General features: G+C 48.4%; 1 protein-coding gene across 1 annotated transcript; it reads left to right on the plus strand.

Annotated features, from left to right (window-relative positions):
- The first annotated feature begins 1,572 nt into the window (after window positions 1–1,572).
- Window positions 1,573–15,867, plus strand: LOC114582768 (uncharacterized). Its single transcript, XM_028704025.2, has 4 exons — window positions 1,573–2,670; window positions 3,318–3,445; window positions 4,246–5,051; window positions 14,873–15,867. Exons 2-4 carry the CDS (start codon window positions 3,346–3,348, stop codon window positions 15,377–15,379), a joined length of 1,413 nt encoding a protein of 470 aa, XP_028559858.2. The 5' UTR covers window positions 1,573–2,670; window positions 3,318–3,345; the 3' UTR covers window positions 15,380–15,867.
- Window positions 15,868–16,799: the final 932 nt, after the last annotated feature.

A 16,799-nucleotide genomic window follows, 5' to 3' on the forward strand; every position in this document is an offset into this window, starting at 1 on the left:
TGGATAGACCTGCCTAAACAAAAATATTTTAAGCAGATGCCAGAAAGAACACAACGTTGGTGTCTGCCTGCTGTCAGTGTAAACCATTTTGCAACCAAAGCTACAGAAATGATGTAGAATGAGACAAAATACAGAATCTAGAAACTAAAAGCAATCAAACCAGGTCTACAAGTATTTGGTTAATTTTATAATTTTAATTGCATCGTTAATTTCACTTAACAAAAAGCTGCCTAAACATCAAGATACTAAGGTAGTAGACACTTGTCTAATTTCAGCTGGTAACATCCCAAAGGCTGGAGCTGCATCACTGAAAGCCTAGTCTATTATTATTATTATTATTATTATTATTATTATTATTATTATTAAATTTATATACCATCTTTCATTCAAAGACCACAGGGCAGTTTACAGCATAAAAATACAAAATGAAAACACATAACGTAACAAAATACATTTATTAGTTGCCATGGCAATTCAAAGCTCAAAATGACTTACAAAAAACAATACATACATGCATACATTAAAGTGAGGCAGGGTATCCATTTAAACATCCCACCTACCGTAGTTAAAAGCCAGATTAAAAAGGAAGGTTTTGGCCTGGCACCTGAAAATATATAATGATGGCACCAGGCAGAGTTCCTTGGTGAGAGCATTCTGCAAACACGGGTCCTGAGCCCCATTTCTAGGACAAAACCAACACTTTGAAATTAAGTGCTAGACCAGATCTACCCACTCTTTGAAGAAACTGATTTTCTAGACCCATTTCAATCAGAATTTAGGCTTGATTTGGACACAGAAACTGCCTTGGTCACCCTGTACTGATGACCTCTCTTGGCAGAGAGACAGGGGAAATGTGTCCCTTTTAATTCTTCTCAACCTCTCAGCAGTTTCTGATATCAAGCATCGTATCCTTGTGGAGCAGATGTCCAAGTTGGGGTGGGAGGCACTGCTTTTCAGTGGTTCAGGTCCTACTTGGATGATCATTTCCAGATTGTGATGCTTGGTGTGTGCTCTTGGGCTCCGTGGAGCCTTCAATATGTTCTGCTCTACATCTACAGGTGTGGCAGTGGATGTCCTGGACCTCAGTGTTAAGATTACTGCAATGCCTTATACACAGGGCTGCCTCTGAAGACAGTTCAGAAACCTTAGCTGGTGCAGAATTTAGAGGCCAGGTTGCTCTCTGAGACAAGATGCTTTGAACATATGACGCCAATCCTGGCCCAACTGCCAATCAATTTCCAGGCAGATTCAAAGTGTTGGTTTTGACCTATAAAGCCTTAAACAGCCTTAAATACCCCGAGGACTGCCTCTCTCCGTATGAACCTACCCAGACCCTGAGATCATCCTCTGAGGCCCTTCTTTGTGTGCCTCCTCCACTGAGAGGTCCGGAGGGCGGCAACATGAGGCTCGCCTGGCGCCTTCATTACATATCTTTAGGCAGTAGGCAAAAATATTCCTCTTTTACCAGGCCTTTGGCTAATTAAAAATACCTTGCCTTTTAAACTAGACGGAGGTTCTGGTTTGTGACTATGCTATATATTTTGTGTTCTCAATTTTTTAAAAAAAATTCAAATCACTCTGTGATCTTCGGATAAAGGGTGGTATATAATTTTTATTTTTTTTTAAGTATTAAATGCACCTGCAGGGTGCCTGTCCGAGTAGCGCAGCTGCAGGGCAGGGATCTATAGGAGTGAAGTTAAATATGGAATACCTTATTTTTATTATTATTAGGGGGGTTACTGCCCTGAAGAAGATGCTAGTGGGATTCTCTTCTTCTGATGCCATGCCAGTCTTGGGTGCACAATACCCCTCTGGCCTAATGATGTTTAAGCCTGGATTATTTATTACTTATTTTATTTATTAAATGTATGCACTGCCAGTTAGACCAGAGGCCCGTCTAACTAGTGCAGCACCCTGCTCCCCAGAGGCACGTGCATCCGGAGGCCCAGGAAGCTCGCTCGTCGTTGTCCAGGCACAGGTATTTGGTACTCAGTGACATGTCCCCTCCGTGAACCTGGAGAGTCCCGCTGGAGTCAGCCCTCCCTCCCACTGCATCCCGCTCAGCCCTTGGAAAGCCGCCTCGGCTTCGCCCAGCGCCCCCGTCCGCGCTGCGCGTCGGCCGGGCTCCGCTTCGGTCCTCGGGCCCCGCCGCGGCGCTTGGCAAGTGGGGCTCCGCGCCGGCCTCTTGTTTGGGGCGGCTGCTCCGCCTTGCAAAACAGAAGCGATGCCGCTAGAGGGCTCTGGCCATTGTCAAAAAAAGGAGAGGCAGAGAAAGAGGCGACTGTTCTCATTTTCTCTCTCGCTGCTGCTGCTGCTCCCGCTGACGATTTTGGGGGCTGAACTTCCCAGGTCAGCGCCGGAGAGCCTTGTTGTTGCTGCTTCTCCTCCTCCTCCTCCTGCTTGCGTAGCAGCGGCAGCAGCAACCCCAGACCCGGCGCCACCCCGACGGGGCTGCGGGAGCCTCCAGTTTTAAGAAATCTCCTCGTTCTCCAGCCGCATCCTCAAGGGAGAGAGAGACCTTTATCAGCCTCGGTTGCTTTTCTCTCCCCCGCCCCCACTTCTTTCTTTTCTCTCTCCCCCCTCCCACCCTTTTTAATATTATCATTTAAAGGAGAGATCGCGAACTCTGCAGCTTCTCAAGGACCCGATCCTGAAGCCAGAGACTTCCAGGTAACTCCCGCCGACTGGGGTTTGGGCAGCCAGCCAAAAGTCCAGCAACGTAGCCAGGCAACTTCCTTATTAAAAGGGGGGGGCGGGGAGCAGGGGGGGCCTATCACAAACAGCGGGGAGCCAACGCACCGCCGTTCCATCAGCGCCTCTGCTCTCCAAACGAACCGCTCCCCCCCTCCAACAAGGTGTGGGGGGGCGCACACCCGGATCTTCCCTACGCGTATATAAACAAGAGGAGAGCTTGCAAGACGTGAGAATGACGCAGACCTTGGGCTGGGTTGGTAGAGGAAGTAGGAAAGCTTGCCTCCTCCTCCTCGTCCTCCTCCACCCGCCGCCGTCGCCTTCCTGGCAGGACTCGTGTGCCTCTTAAGAGCTGTGCACGCCGTGCAGAAATCGGCCCAGGAAAGTCTTCTTCACCTGTTGAATTTCTGCACGTCGTCCAAAGTTGTTAAAAGTGCACCAGCCTTGCCAGGGAGACGGGAGGCGCAGCAGGATTGATATTGCAGAGGAGAGAGAGAGAGGAGGGCCGCAGGAATCCTGTAGCTTTGAGATCAGGGGGGCTAATGCTGTCCAGCAAAGGCCACGTTACAGGCCCAAAGCGGCAGGGTTGGTGATGGATTCTGAGCAGGGGAAACTTATTTTTTCAGAGGCCACAGCCTTCTGCAGAAGTGACTGATGTATTTTGCTGAGATTCAGTGGGCCCTTCTGGACCCATGCCAGAGACCTGTCTACAGGGACATTGTGCAGGACAATTATGGGACTCTACTCTCACTAGGTAAGGACTTTTCTTTTTATTTATTTCTTTTTTTACTTCTTTTTTATATTAAAAAAAAGTTCAAATAAAATCAGCTTTAAGTAGTAAAGATGGCTATTGCAAACCTGAGATCCCAGAGGTCCAAAAACGTATGGCGACATTGACTTCTGCTGGTTTAAGAATATGCAGCCTTTTGAATTGCAGGGAACTCTTGATCAGGCCAGGAGAGTTCCTTTGAAATCTAGAAGGCTGCGTGTTGCTAAGCCAGCAAAACTCTCTCCAATGAAAATATGTCAGGACACTTCTTTAGTAAGCTCACAGAAAAGCCTCAGAAGATTAGGATTACTCCATCTTGTGGTAGATGGAGAGAAGATAGAAAGTTAGGAGAAAATTTCCTGTCCCTGTATAGTCAGCAGTCCTACATCACAGAAATATTTGGAGCGTTTGATAGTTGTGGAGGCCAAACCCAAAAACTCTGGTGGAATTCCCATAGAATTCTGCTGGTAAGCTATGGAATGTCAGGACTTAGAAGTTAATATTAGTGTCAGCCAGCACTACCTCTTGGGTCTGGGTTGGTCTAATTCACCTATTGTATGGAACGATGCTTTTAAACCACAGCACCAGCAAATGGGTTTTATTTAGTTATTTTGACTCCTGCCCCCCATCCATCCGTCCAAATATCTCAGGTTGGTAACACCACTTAAAACAGCAAATGATCAGACCAACAAGGTAAGGTAACCATTCAGATATAAAACGTTGAAACAAAGCAAAAAGGGGGTGGAAATTATCCCATGCTTGCTTCACTCTCTTTCCTTTGATAGATGGAGGAACCATGAACCCAAATCCCCAGCCTGGAGGTGCAGAGGCTGCGCCGACACAGAAGCAGGTTCCAGGACGCCCTGAAGGCTCCCTTTACCCAGGCCAGAACCAGGCTGGGCAGCAAAGCGAGGATCCCGGGAAAGGATGGGCCAAGCCGCCTCTTCCTCCTCCATTGCCAAAAGGCAACCCCAGTCTCCCGCCCCGGGTCTATATGGGGCCTGGCCCAAGCCTGTGTGTCCAGTGTGGGGAGAGCCTTGCCCAAACTCGGCACAGCGTCGCCCAGCCCCAGAGAGCCCCCCATCCTGCCGATAAGTTCTACCCGTGCTCCGATTGCGGGAAAAGCTTCGGCGTGAGTTCCCACCTCACCATCCACCGGAGGATCCACACGGGCGAGAAGCCTTACGAGTGCAACGAATGCGGGAAGAGATTCAGCCAGAGCTCCACCCTTGTTCTCCACCGCCGCATCCACACCGGAGAGAAGCCTTACAAATGTGTGGATTGCGGGAAGTGCTTCTCTGTGAGCTCTCACCTGACCAAGCACCAGAGGGTCCACACGGGGGAAAAGCCGTACGAATGCCAAGCGTGCGGGAAAAGGTTCAGCCAGAGCTCCACCCTCATCCTTCACCAGCGGATCCACACTGGGGAGAGGCCTTACAAATGCGACGAGTGCGGGAAGACCTTCAGCGTCAGCTCCCACCTCACCATCCACCAGAGAATCCACACAGGGGAGAAGCCCTATCACTGCACGGAATGTGGGAAGAGTTTCCGGCAAAGGTCCGGCCTCAGCACACACCAGAAAACCCACATGGTCCTTGTGAGACCTTACAAGTGCCCACCTTGAAGAGGGAACCAAGCTTTGGGTCGCAAACCACCAGCCTTTCTTGCCCGACGCTTTGCTCAGTGAAGAGACTGTGGCTGCAGACAGATAGGAGGAGGGGAGAGTTGGCTGGCACCCCGCATTTTATGAGCTTCGTTGGAGACTTGTGGGGGGCTGGGGGGCACTGTTAATGCGAAAGGTACTTCAGGGGTGCCACCCTCCCGCCACAGTCGAGTTAGGGCCATTCATGAGATCCCAACATGTTCCTTCCAAAAAGCACTTCCGCTTTAGGTGATATTTCTTTCAAACCACAACACAGTGTTATGGGGAACGTGGCTTTCTTTCCCAAGCTAGCAGTTTGGAGGGCTGTCTGAAATGCAATTTGTGTCAACTGTCACAGACACTAACCGGATATTTCCCGTGACATCGCCAATGCCAACTTAGATCAGTCCCCCCCCCCCCCCCGAGCGGTCCTCAAGTGTGGAAATGTTCCAGTAACAATTTAAAAGGAAAGGAGGAGGTTAAGGGAGTTGGGTAGACTTCTCTTCTCCACAGCAACGCTCTGCCATTTTTGTAAACATTTTCTTTTGCTTAGTTGCTCCTTTCTAGCTTGTTGTTTTCAATGGTTTATATACAGTGATTGGTGGTGGTTTTATATGTTGTACAATTGTGAGCTTTCTTGGGGGGGCTTTGGCTGGGGAGCGGCATAGAGCATAATCAGTCACAAATGGGATGCTGATGAAAGGTGTATCTTCCCTGTGGTCCAGAGCTAGAACCACAGCACATATTTCCTGTGTGTGTTTGTGTGTTTTAAAAAGACAGAAATGAGAATAAGAACAGAATATCCCAGCACAGCAAGGTTGCCTGGTTGCAACGTAGAGATCCAGGCTGTGTACACATAATACGTTTGAAGCACAGGGCTTCCGCCAAAGAATCCTGGAAACTACTTTAGCCCTCACAGAACTACAATTCCCAGCACCCTTTAAACTACAGTTCCCACGATTTTTGGGGGATAGGTCAGGTGCTTTAAATATACAGTGTGTACAGAGCCCTGCTCTGTCCTTTTAAAAGTCCTAAAGCCAGTGGTGTTAGCAGGGCAGGAGTCCTTGGCCTTACTCAGCAGATAGAGCAGAAGAGCTGGCTTGCTAGAAGAAGTATAGATGGCTGCCAACTTGGTGGTTTAAAATGGGATTAAACAAATTAATGGAGGAGAGGGCAGTCAGTGGTTTCTTGACCATGAGGGCTGTGTGCTGCCTCCAGGATTGCAGTCTGCCTCTGCATACCAGCTTTTGGGAATCTCAAATTTGCTCATTTCTTGCTTATGGGCTTCCTATGTGAAAACACAGTGTGGGATTAAAGCTTTTGGTCTGACCCAGTATGGCACTTCTGATGTTCCTCCCACAGTTTTGAGTCAGTGAAGTAATACACCAGGGGCAGCCCATGTGGTGGCCTCCAGATGTTGGACAGCAACTCCCATCATCCCTGGCCATTGACTGTGCTGGCTGAGGCTGATGGGAGTTGAGGAACATCTGAAGAACATCTGGTTACCCTTATAATATCTAAAGAGAGGAGTTCCCAAGAGACCATTAGGCCCAAAGGCTAAAATGACCGGACTGCACCACTGCCAAAACTATCACCTCCCATACCATCACTCCTTTGGTCCCTTTGCTAGAGTCTCTTTCAACTTCTGCAGCCAATGCAGCAACTGCAATGCTATTTTTACTCCAGCAGAAAGTGGGAGAGAACAGTGGGGTAGACAGAGGGGGCCCTCAGCAGATACACAGAATGGAATCGCACATGTAGCTCTGTCAGGAAAGAAAGATGGCTGTCGAAGGCTGGCTGCAACTGAACCTTGTCTCCAAGGAGCCTCAGAGCTGTGTGGGATGTGCTGTTCCTCCTTGGCATACAGTGGTGCCCCGCAAGACGAATGCCTCGCAAGACGGAAAACCCGCTAGACGAAAGGGTTTTCCGTTTGCGATGCGCTTCGCAAGACGAATTTCCCTATGGGCTTGCTTTGCAAGACGAAAACGTCTTGCGAGTCTCGCCATTTTCCCCCCCGCTTTCCCCCCCCCCTTTTTTCAAAGGCGCTAAGCCACTAATAGCCTTTTAGCAGCTTAGCCGCTAATCCTTTAATAGCCGCTAAGCTGCTAAATCGCTAATAGCGCCAATCCTCTTAGCTGCTAATGGGGTTGCTTCGCAAGACGAAAAAACTGCTATACGAAGAGAATCGCGGAATGGATTCTTTTCATCTTGCGAGGCACCACTGTACTATATAAAGTAGGTGCAGGGAACTTTCAGCCCTCTGTACTACAATTCCCATCATCCCTGGCTATTGGTCATTGTTGCTAGGGCTGATGGGAGATGCAGTTCAGCAACATCTAGGGTCAAGCATCAATTTGGAAGGAACAGAGATAGAAAAGGAAGTACAGTGGTACCTCGGGTTACATACGCTTCAGGTTACATACACTTCAGGTTACAGACTCCGCTAACCCAGAAATAGTGCTTCGGATTAAGAACTTTGCTTCAGGATGAGAACAGAAATCATGCAGCGGTGGCGCAAGCGGGAGGCCCCATTAGCTAAAGTGGTGCTTCAGGTTAAAAACAGTTTCAGGTTAAGAATGGACCTCCAGAACAAATTAAGTACTTAACCCGAGGTACCACTGTATCACTTCCATGTGGGAGGTTCAGCAGGAACAGCGAGGAAACTCTGGATCACAATTTGGTGGTGAGCCAGGAAAGTAGACTATTTACAGGATGAAGTATTGAAGGAGGAGGGAAGAGAGAAGGAAATTTGTCCAGAAACCCCAGGAGATATCAGTGATTCACCAAGGACATCCTGAAGGAAATAGGAAGTTTGAGGGCTCTGAGATCACTTGCAAGTTGCTGCTCTCATATGGGGGAGATTTCAGAACAGGAAAGATGCTACAGCAGGCTGGTAGATATTTACAAGATTATGCATGGTGTAAATAAAGTGGGCAGATAGGTTTTTATTTCTCTTTTGGCAGCGTTAGGACCTGAGGTCATCCGGTGAAACTGATTGGTAGAAGATGCAAAGAAACACAGGACTTAAATAATAACTTTCACATTTAACATACAGAATTCATTGTTGCATGATGCAAGTTGCCACGGGCTCTCAAGGGGGACTGGACAAATACATGGAGGAACAGCCTATCAGTGGATGCCTTGAGCATCCATGTTCCAAAGCAGCATGCGTGCCTCATGAGTCCCAGCCTTTGGGAGATGACAGCGGGGAGATGCTCTTGCCTTTGTGACCTGCTTGTGGTCTTTCCTGAAGCATCTGGCCAGCGCTGCTCGAAAGAGGACTCCTGACTAGATCGGTCTTTGGTTTGATCCGACTCTCCTTAGCTTTTAAAGGGACGCTGTTGGAGGTATTATGCCTCTGAACACCACTTGCAGAAAATTGCAAGGCTGTTGCACTCAGTTTCTCATAGGTATCTGGCTGGCCACTGAGATCAGGATGCTGGACTATGATGGGACTTTGGGTGGATCTAGCAGAGCTCTTCTTCAGTTCGCACACGATCTCTGGCCTAGATCTGGCAAGCCCAGATCATCTCTCTTCATTCTGTGGGGGTCAGCATGTTGGTGCCTCTGTCCCTGGACTGGAGCAAGCAGAGTGACAGCACTAAGGAGAACACCCGTTTTTGTTTTGTTTCTAATTGTCTGGATGTTGTTAGATAGTCAAAACACTTCAATTAACAGGAATTTTAGCCGTTTTAGGTGCTCTTCCTTTCCATCTGTAGCTTCCCCTTATTATCAACAGCCGTTTATATTTCTTCACCCACAAATCTCTCACTAACATCTCACCCTGTAATCTCCATGGCTTCATTCAAGGCATATTAAAAGTTCGGAGAATTTTGCAGGAGTGTTTTGTGTGGTTATTTTTAACCCATCAGCTGGTGAAGCTCTTGCTTTACTTAACACAGGGTCCAGCCACACTTCCTCTGCCCTCAGGGAAAACCCGCAGTTTAGCTCTGAATTGGAACAAGCAGCAGTTGGGTTTTCTGCATATTGCCATTGGTTCTGATTTAGCACTAAACCACGGATTTTCCAGGGGAACGTGGTGGGGCGAGGACAGAAGCACTTGGACGCATGCCTAGAAAGCATGGGGCAAGCAGAAAACCACTCAGACCCAGGCTTTATAGGAAATGTGGACTAGCCCACTGACTGTAATAAACATGTTCAAGATAAAAGGAAGGCAAACTTCTTCGTGGAGGCTCTCTTTTTTTAAAAAAAGAAAAGGGGCTAGGGCTTTGTACAGTTATTCTTCATACTCCATCTTTCCACAAGGAATATATTGTAATTCACGCCACTCAAAAGATTGGTACTTCTCATTAGCTCCTTTGTTTCAAAAGTTAACAGCCACTTCCTGCTTCTGCTAATGGAGATGGCAGGTTTATGTGTGACAGTGAGATTTCCTTTCATTGTAATTCCTGGGTGCCAGACAGTAGAATTTAGCAGCATCAAAATACAGGCCAAACCAGTTTTTCGGTGTTCAAGAAATTGAAGGGATGGGCCATTATAAGAGGGCAAAGGGGAGGGTGATGACCATTAAGAAAGCCATCAGCAAAGCTAGGGCTAGGTGCTAGCCGGGGAATGGAAGGAGCCCTGCCCTTGGCTCTAGGTAGTTAGCAGAAGGCAATACCATAGGTGGTTTCAGAACTGCAGTTTGCATTGATACAAGTTGCAGGGAAAATACCGGTAGTTGCAGTTTATAAGCAGCGGCAGGCTGGAGAAAGGCAGATTGGAGAGTAATGTGGGCTGACAATTAGAATCCAGGATTGTGGACTTGGGAGAAGCCAATCTTCCTCACTTGCCAGGAAGAAGGCTCCCAGGAGATTAATGGAAAACCTGTGATTTCCTCATAACGACCAGCAGTTTCTTTCACTCTATTGCCATATAATAAATGCATGTGTGTTGTTTAGGGCCTATGACTTGTTAGCATTTAGAAATGCACAAACTGAATAAGAACAGTTATTTTAAGCTCAGGTATTTTACCCACTTATAATTAGTAAGTAACTTCCTTAAATAAACTACTTTCCTAAGGCTGCAATTCTATATTCGGCTAAGAAGAAGTCTTACTGAACTTGGGCCTACTGCTCATGGGCATGTATAGCATTGCACTGCTAGTTAGTTGCCCCTTCTCTCTCCATTAAACACTCTGTGGTGTTCACAGAGTAGGAAAAGCAGCTGGAGCTCCAGGTGTGCTTAAGCAGCAAGGGTAATGTTGATCCTGGAGAAACCTATCCCCAGTCGGGGAGAGTTTTGGGTGGGTAACCCAGAATGAGTCACACAGGTAGAATCTGAAGCTCCACCACTTGGGGTGGGGAAGAGACTATTCAGGGGTCAGCAAACATTTTCAGGAGGGGGCCAGTCCACTGCTCCTCAGACCTTGTGGGGGGCCGGACTAGATTTTGGAGGGGGGAAAAGAACGAATTCCTATGCCCCACAAATAACCCAGAGAGGCATTTTAAATAAAAGGACACATTCTATTCATGTAAAAACAAGCTGATTCCCGGACCGTCCACAGGCCAGATTTAAAAGGTGATTGGGCCGGATCCGGCCCCCAGGCCTTAGTTTGCCTACCCATGGACTAACCAATCTAAATTAGAAGAAAGGAAAGAGATGTTCTTTTAAAAAAAAAAAAAAAGCTCTTGTCTTTTAAAAATGGAATCCTTGCAAATATATTTGCATTCATCTGACAGATGAATGGTTTATGATATAATTCTGTTCTCATATCCTCCAACAGAGCTATCTGTTGTGTGTGTGTGGCTGCATACAAGTCATACATTTCAAGCCCATTTAAAACACATCCTGCCCCTAGAAAAAAATAATGAAAACCATGGATTACCCCCTCTACAGAAGCTACAATTCCCATCACCCTTTTAAAAACAACAACACACCTACGGTACAGCTTCCAGGATAGCTCCGTCTGTAGAGCATGAGACTTGATCTCAGGGTTGTGGGTCTGAGTTCCACGTTGGGCAAAAAGATTCCTTCATTGCAGGGGGTTGGACTAGATGACGTTTGCTGTCCCTTCCAACCTTACCATTCTGTGAGGGTGGTGTGCTTTAAATGTATGGTGCGTACATGGATGCTGTGTTTATTTACTTTGTTTGTACCCCACTTTTCCTCCAAAGAGTTCAAGGTGGCTCCCCTCAACACCCACTCACACTTCCCCACAACATACACAATGCTGTGAGGTAGGTTTGGCTGAGAGACTATTGGGAGTTGGCTCAAGGCTTTATGACCGAGCGAAGATTTTAAATCTGGTTTCCTGGGGTCCTTGTCTAACCACTGCATCAAACTGGCTCACCCATCTGGATGTGTGAAATATACAACGACAGACAAGAAAGGCCCAAGACATTTTGCTGCCTGTGGAGAACAGAACGGAACACACACAATTCCACCTATGGAAGCCAAATGGGCCTACAGTTGAATTTTGCTTCTGCACCAGCAGTGCCACCTATTGCACCGGCAGGCAGCAACATTCAGTCAGTGGGCATGGGGCAGGCAATGTGGCACACATGAGGCAGCTGCCTTGCTTGCCTACTAGTGGGACTGGCCCTGTGCATACATACACAACCACATACACAGGTTTCAATAATAATAATAACAACAACAACAACAACAACAACAACAACAACTTGCATTGAAAAAGGATTGTTTCCAACCCTTCATATGAGAGGAGAAGTTGCATCTGGTAGAATTTTCCCTCCTCTGGAGATGGGTGGGTACAGGAGCCCTCTCACAATCTGGAAAAGCAACCCCTGTGCCATTTTCGGTGTGTGGCTTTGTTTTTATGCCCTGGTAGGGTTCCTGCCTGCCTGACATATATTCAACACAGCTCTTGTTAACGGAGAAATCTGAGGGCTCCCTTGGACAAAAAAACAAGGACACCAGCCAGGAATACCAGAGCAAAACAGCAGCCAGTAGGCTTGGTCTTTATTGAAGACTGTCGTGACAGGACTCCCACCTGCCACGAGGTGGAACAAGATGGAAGCCCCAACAAAAGAGTCCCCAAACTTTTATTAGCTGCTAATCCCCATGTTACACCCCCCAAACTACATCATTCTCATACATCACAGTTACCTCATGAAAGGGGATGTCTGGTGGCAGTAATTTGAGCATCCTGGACCCTGCCCCATGGTTCTCCTTGCCCTCCACCAAACACCCATCAAGTGTAACAAAAAAGATATTTACATTTCCCTGTTTCCCAGCCAAGTTAATCACACCCTTTTGTCTTCATCTGGGTTTCTTATTTCTGGAATGGCTACCTGTTTGGCACTCAGGTATCAGGATGCCAGGGATTATCACTCAGGCAGAGGGGCTGCTGAGTAGCTGAGCTCACATGTCTACATGAATTTCTGAAGTTTTCCCAGTGAGCCAGTACATAGATACATTTATCAGTGAATTGTTACATTTGGTATCGTGCAGCAAAGGCCCTTTGAATAGATAGGAAGAAAGTGTTTTGTGGGGACAAATCACAAAAGCGATTGTGCTGATTTTGGTAGTGGGCTGCATGCGCATGATGTCTGCTGGAGGGGCAACCCCCCCCCCCAACCTATACATAAATTCCTGCAGCACTCTCATAATTCATTAATATGAGAAAACAATATGCAAACCAAGCCTTATGATGAACGGTTGAATGGGTATGTTTAGCCTGGGGAAGAGGAGATAGGACGGCAATCTTTAAATACCTCAAGGATTGTCACATGGAAGAGGGAATAAGCTCGTTTGCTCCTGCTCTGGAGGGTAGGACTCGAACCAACGACTTCAAGTTACAAGGAAGGAGATTTCGACTAAACATGCGGAAAAACTTTCTGACAGTAAGCTGTTCAACAGCGGAACGGTCTCCCTCTGGAGGTGGTAGTAGACTCTCCTTCCTTGTAGGCTTTTAAGCAGAGGCTGGATAGCATCTGTCATGGATGCTTTAGCTGAAATTCCTGCATTGCCGGGGGTTGGACTAGATGATCCTTGGGGTTCCTTCCAAGTCTACAATTCTCTGATTGGGGGCAGGAGGGAAAGGGGGGAGGGCAGGAAAGGCACACAACACCTGCTGAATGCCTGCCTGTCTTTGAGCTGCTTAAAGCGCAGCACCTCATTCAAATCCTTCCCCCACCCAAAAAAATAAAATAAAAAAAATTCCAACAGCATGCCCAGACTTAGGGAGAAAACCAGGGGTTAAAACCATGGAGCAATCCAGGCGCCATCCCTGCCTGTGGCCAGAGCGGCTGCCTGAGCTGAGCTCTGGGCTGCAGATGGTCCAATTCCTTTCTCCGCTTCCCTGGCCGCCGTCATCCCCAATGCCCCCCTTCCCCCGCCCCCCAAGCAAGATGCAGGTTGGGCTGCCCCCTACCTCCCCCTGCTGCTGGAACAAGGAGGCGCCCGCTCAAGCCCCGCTTTGAGCAGCGAGGTCAGAGGGACTGTGCGAAGCTGGGGGAGAGCGGTGCCCGCTGCGAGTGCCAAGGGAGGGATTGATGGCACACGGGGAAAGGGAAGACGAACCCCTTATGCAGATGGCTGGGGGGCGAGGCAGGGGCTGCTTGGGCACACTCAGGGAGGATGTGGCAGGGGTAGGGGGCATGGGCATAGCCAGGGGGGAGCGGGGGAGCAGCATCAATGCAATAAATAAAAATACTGAACTAAAAGCAGAAATTGTAGAAAGATTTTGAGCTCATTCTGAGTACTTGGGGTCAAAAGAAAGTGATTTGAAACAACGTTGTTGAAACATTTCGTTCCGAATCTGCTAGACAGCCAGAAGATGAGGACCAGTGGGTGTCCTGACCACCCCCACCTCCCAAAATAAATCATCACTTGAAGTGTGTTATGCTTGTGCAAAGGAGGGGGCATTTTTTGAAACAGTTCCCTGGTTTTGGAACATCCTAGAGAGGCTCGACTTGCATATTACAGTGTTTTGGGCATCAGGTTAAGACTTCCTTGCTTGCCCTGCCATTTTGAAGGAGCTGTATTTGGTGTTTAGCAGATGTCTTTTAGTTTTTATTGAAGGTGTGTGTGCGCGCGCTTATGGCTTTTATTTTGCTTTTATTAATGCATTAGATTACAGTGGATGCTCGGGTTGCGAATGTGATCCGTGCAGGAAACACGTTCACACCCTGCAACACTTGCAACCTGCAGTGGTGCATCTGCACACGTGCGGGTCGTGATTCGGCGATTCTGCGCATGCGCAAGTGCTGAAACTCAGAAGTAACCCGTTCCGGTACTTCCGGGTTTGGCGTGGTGCACAACCAGAAATTGCACAACTCAAAGCGTCTGTAACCCGAGGTATGACTGTATTGCTGTCATTGTGCACCGAGGAGCAATTTCAGGGGGGGGGGGAGGAAAATAAAATGCCAGATAAGAGGCAGTATGCCACTGAATTCTACTTGCTGGGCATTGCAAGAGTGGAGAGTGCTGTTGCTCTCATTTCCTGCATGTGGGCTCCCTACACACATTTGGTTGGCCCCTGTGAGAACAGGATTGTGGACTAGATGGGCCTTTGGCCTGATCCAACAGGGCTTTCATGTGAACCAGTCTTCCCATGTTTCTCTGCATCTAATTTTACGTCTTGTTACTTTTTCCTGAAGTTGAGATCCACTGATGTCGTCCCAGCAGATGCCAGGAGGGGACGTGAGCAGGAAACCTCTGCCGCCAAAAGCACATTGTCGAGAAAAGACATTCCTGGAGGGATGGAGACCCAGAGGCCTGGCCTGGAACTAAGTCACAGGAAACTGGCTGTGGGAGACTTTGCTCTAGCGCTTCCCACCAAACCTGCCCCCATCTCTTCCAGCGAGGGCCAGAAACCCTACATGTGTACCGAGTGCGGGAAAGGGTTCAGCCAAAGCTCGCACCTGATGCGCCACCTGGGCACGCATTCGGGGGAGAAGCCATACCGCTGCGCAGACTGCCCTAAGGCCTTCACGCAGCTGTCGAACCTGCGGCAGCACCGGCGCATGCACACCGGGGAGCGCCCCTATGCCTGCAACTGCTGCGGGAAGTGCTTCTCCTGGAGCTCCAATCTGGCGCAGCACCGGCGCCTCCACACCGGCCAGAAGCCCTACGCTTGCGCCCAGTGCGGCAAGCGTTTCTGCGAGAGCGCCCGGCTCCTGGAGCACCAGCGCACCCACACGGGCGAGCGCCCCTACGCCTGCCCACAGTGCCACAAACGCTTTAGCCGAAGCTCCCACCTCGCCCGCCACCAGCGACTCCATGCATCGGTCCCATGCACAGAGGAGGAGCCTTTCTCTTGCAGCCAGGGCGCTGCGCTCCTCCGACGCCACCATCTTGCCCACCACAACTAGAACATATGGTGCTGGAACACTGTGGCAGCAATTAAAGGATATTCCTCGTTCGCCTTTAGCTCTGTATTCCAGCAGTGGCCTGGAGATGACCTCAAGCACAGCTTTCTGCTTAGCTGTGTGGGCTGCAATGGGAGCTCAGATCTTACTAGGCTTCGGAGAATCTAGAACAGGAATGGGAAACTTGTGGCCTTGCAAGTGTTGCTGGACTCCATGGGTATAGCCAGGGTTTATGTTATTGGGGGGCAGGACACCCACCTGTCATCATCTTCTGTCTTGCTCTGTTTAGCAGATTCGAAATGAAGTGTCTCAACAATTGTGGATTTAAATGACTTTCTTTTGACCCCAAGTGCTCAGAAAAATCCGTCAGAATCTTTGGTCATTTGAAAAAGAAAAGAATAACATCAGGGAGTACCTTTCAAGTATATTTTGCAAAATTACAAAGAACATGACTTTTTTCATCTTGTTTTTTAAAAAAATCCAAACTAAAACAAGTTGTTGAACTTTTTTTAATCCCACAGGGGCCGGATTAAACTGACCGGCGGGATGGATTAGGCCCCCCGAAACGGACTTTGGACATTCCTGCCTTAGGAGGAGGATCAACCCAGGTGATGATCTGTTAATCGTTCTCCAAACATACAGATGGCAGCTCCACCCACCTACCCAAGGCAGTTAACCACATTTCTGGATATCTAAGCACCATGTTCAGTTGTCCAGCTTCCTGTGGAACAACCCTGCTCACAGCACCTGCTGCAGCATTTGCTATAAGGGGTCTGTGTTTCTTTTTTTTCTGCTGCAGATTTCCTGGAGTGCAACAACTGCCTGCAGCGCCTCCTCCCAGCATAGTGTCACAGTGTGCAACGTCGCAGCACCAAGAATTATTTTTTGGTTACAGGTTGTTGTGTCCTGCACAACCCCAGATGCTCTCTTGGTGAAGCTCAGAGGTGGGGAACTTGCGGCCCTCCAGGTGTTCATAGACTGCAACTCCCATCAGCCACTGCTGCATGGCCGATGTCGGGGCCAAATTTAAGTTTGACGAGGCCCTAAGCTACTGAAGGTAATGGGGCCCTTTATATGACCAGATGTCCTTTGTCAACAATAAATTGTCGCTGTTTTTTGTGTTGAATATATGCTATATGGCAATTTATGGACCTAATAGGTATCTAAAGCCATTTGCACATGCAGAATGTAGGCACCCTATATAAAGAAATGAGCAAACCAGTGATATTTTAGGAAGCAGGCTAGCAGGCGAGGTAGGTTAGGCTAAGAGATCGTGACTGGCTCAAGGTCATCCAGTTAGCTTCATGGCTGAGTGAGGATTCGAACCTCCGTCTCCAAGGTCATAGTCCAACACTCTAACAATGACGCCACACTGACCAGTGCCGGCTTCCTGTCCTCCTGACAACAAACATGTCAGGTTAAT

Source organism: Podarcis muralis, chromosome 13 (genome assembly GCF_964188315.1).
Source record: "Podarcis muralis chromosome 13, rPodMur119.hap1.1, whole genome shotgun sequence".
In the NCBI taxonomy this organism is placed as follows: Eukaryota; Metazoa; Chordata; class Lepidosauria; order Squamata; family Lacertidae; genus Podarcis; species Podarcis muralis.

What these genes read in the sequence shown, in the direction of transcription:
- LOC114582768 (XM_028704025.2), top strand. Translation starts at nt 3,346, where the DNA reads ATGTATTTTGCTGAGATTCAGTGGGCCCTTCTGGACCCATGCCAGAGA. An exon ending in TGGGACTCTACTCTCACTAG is followed by an intron (nt 3,446 to 4,245) that starts GTAAGGACTTTT and finishes TTCCTTTGATAG; the next exon opens with ATGGAGGAACCATGAACCCA. An exon ending in CACACCAGAAAACCCACATG is followed by an intron (nt 5,052 to 14,872) that starts GTCCTTGTGAGA and finishes TCTTCCAGCGAG; the next exon opens with GGCCAGAAACCCTACATGTG.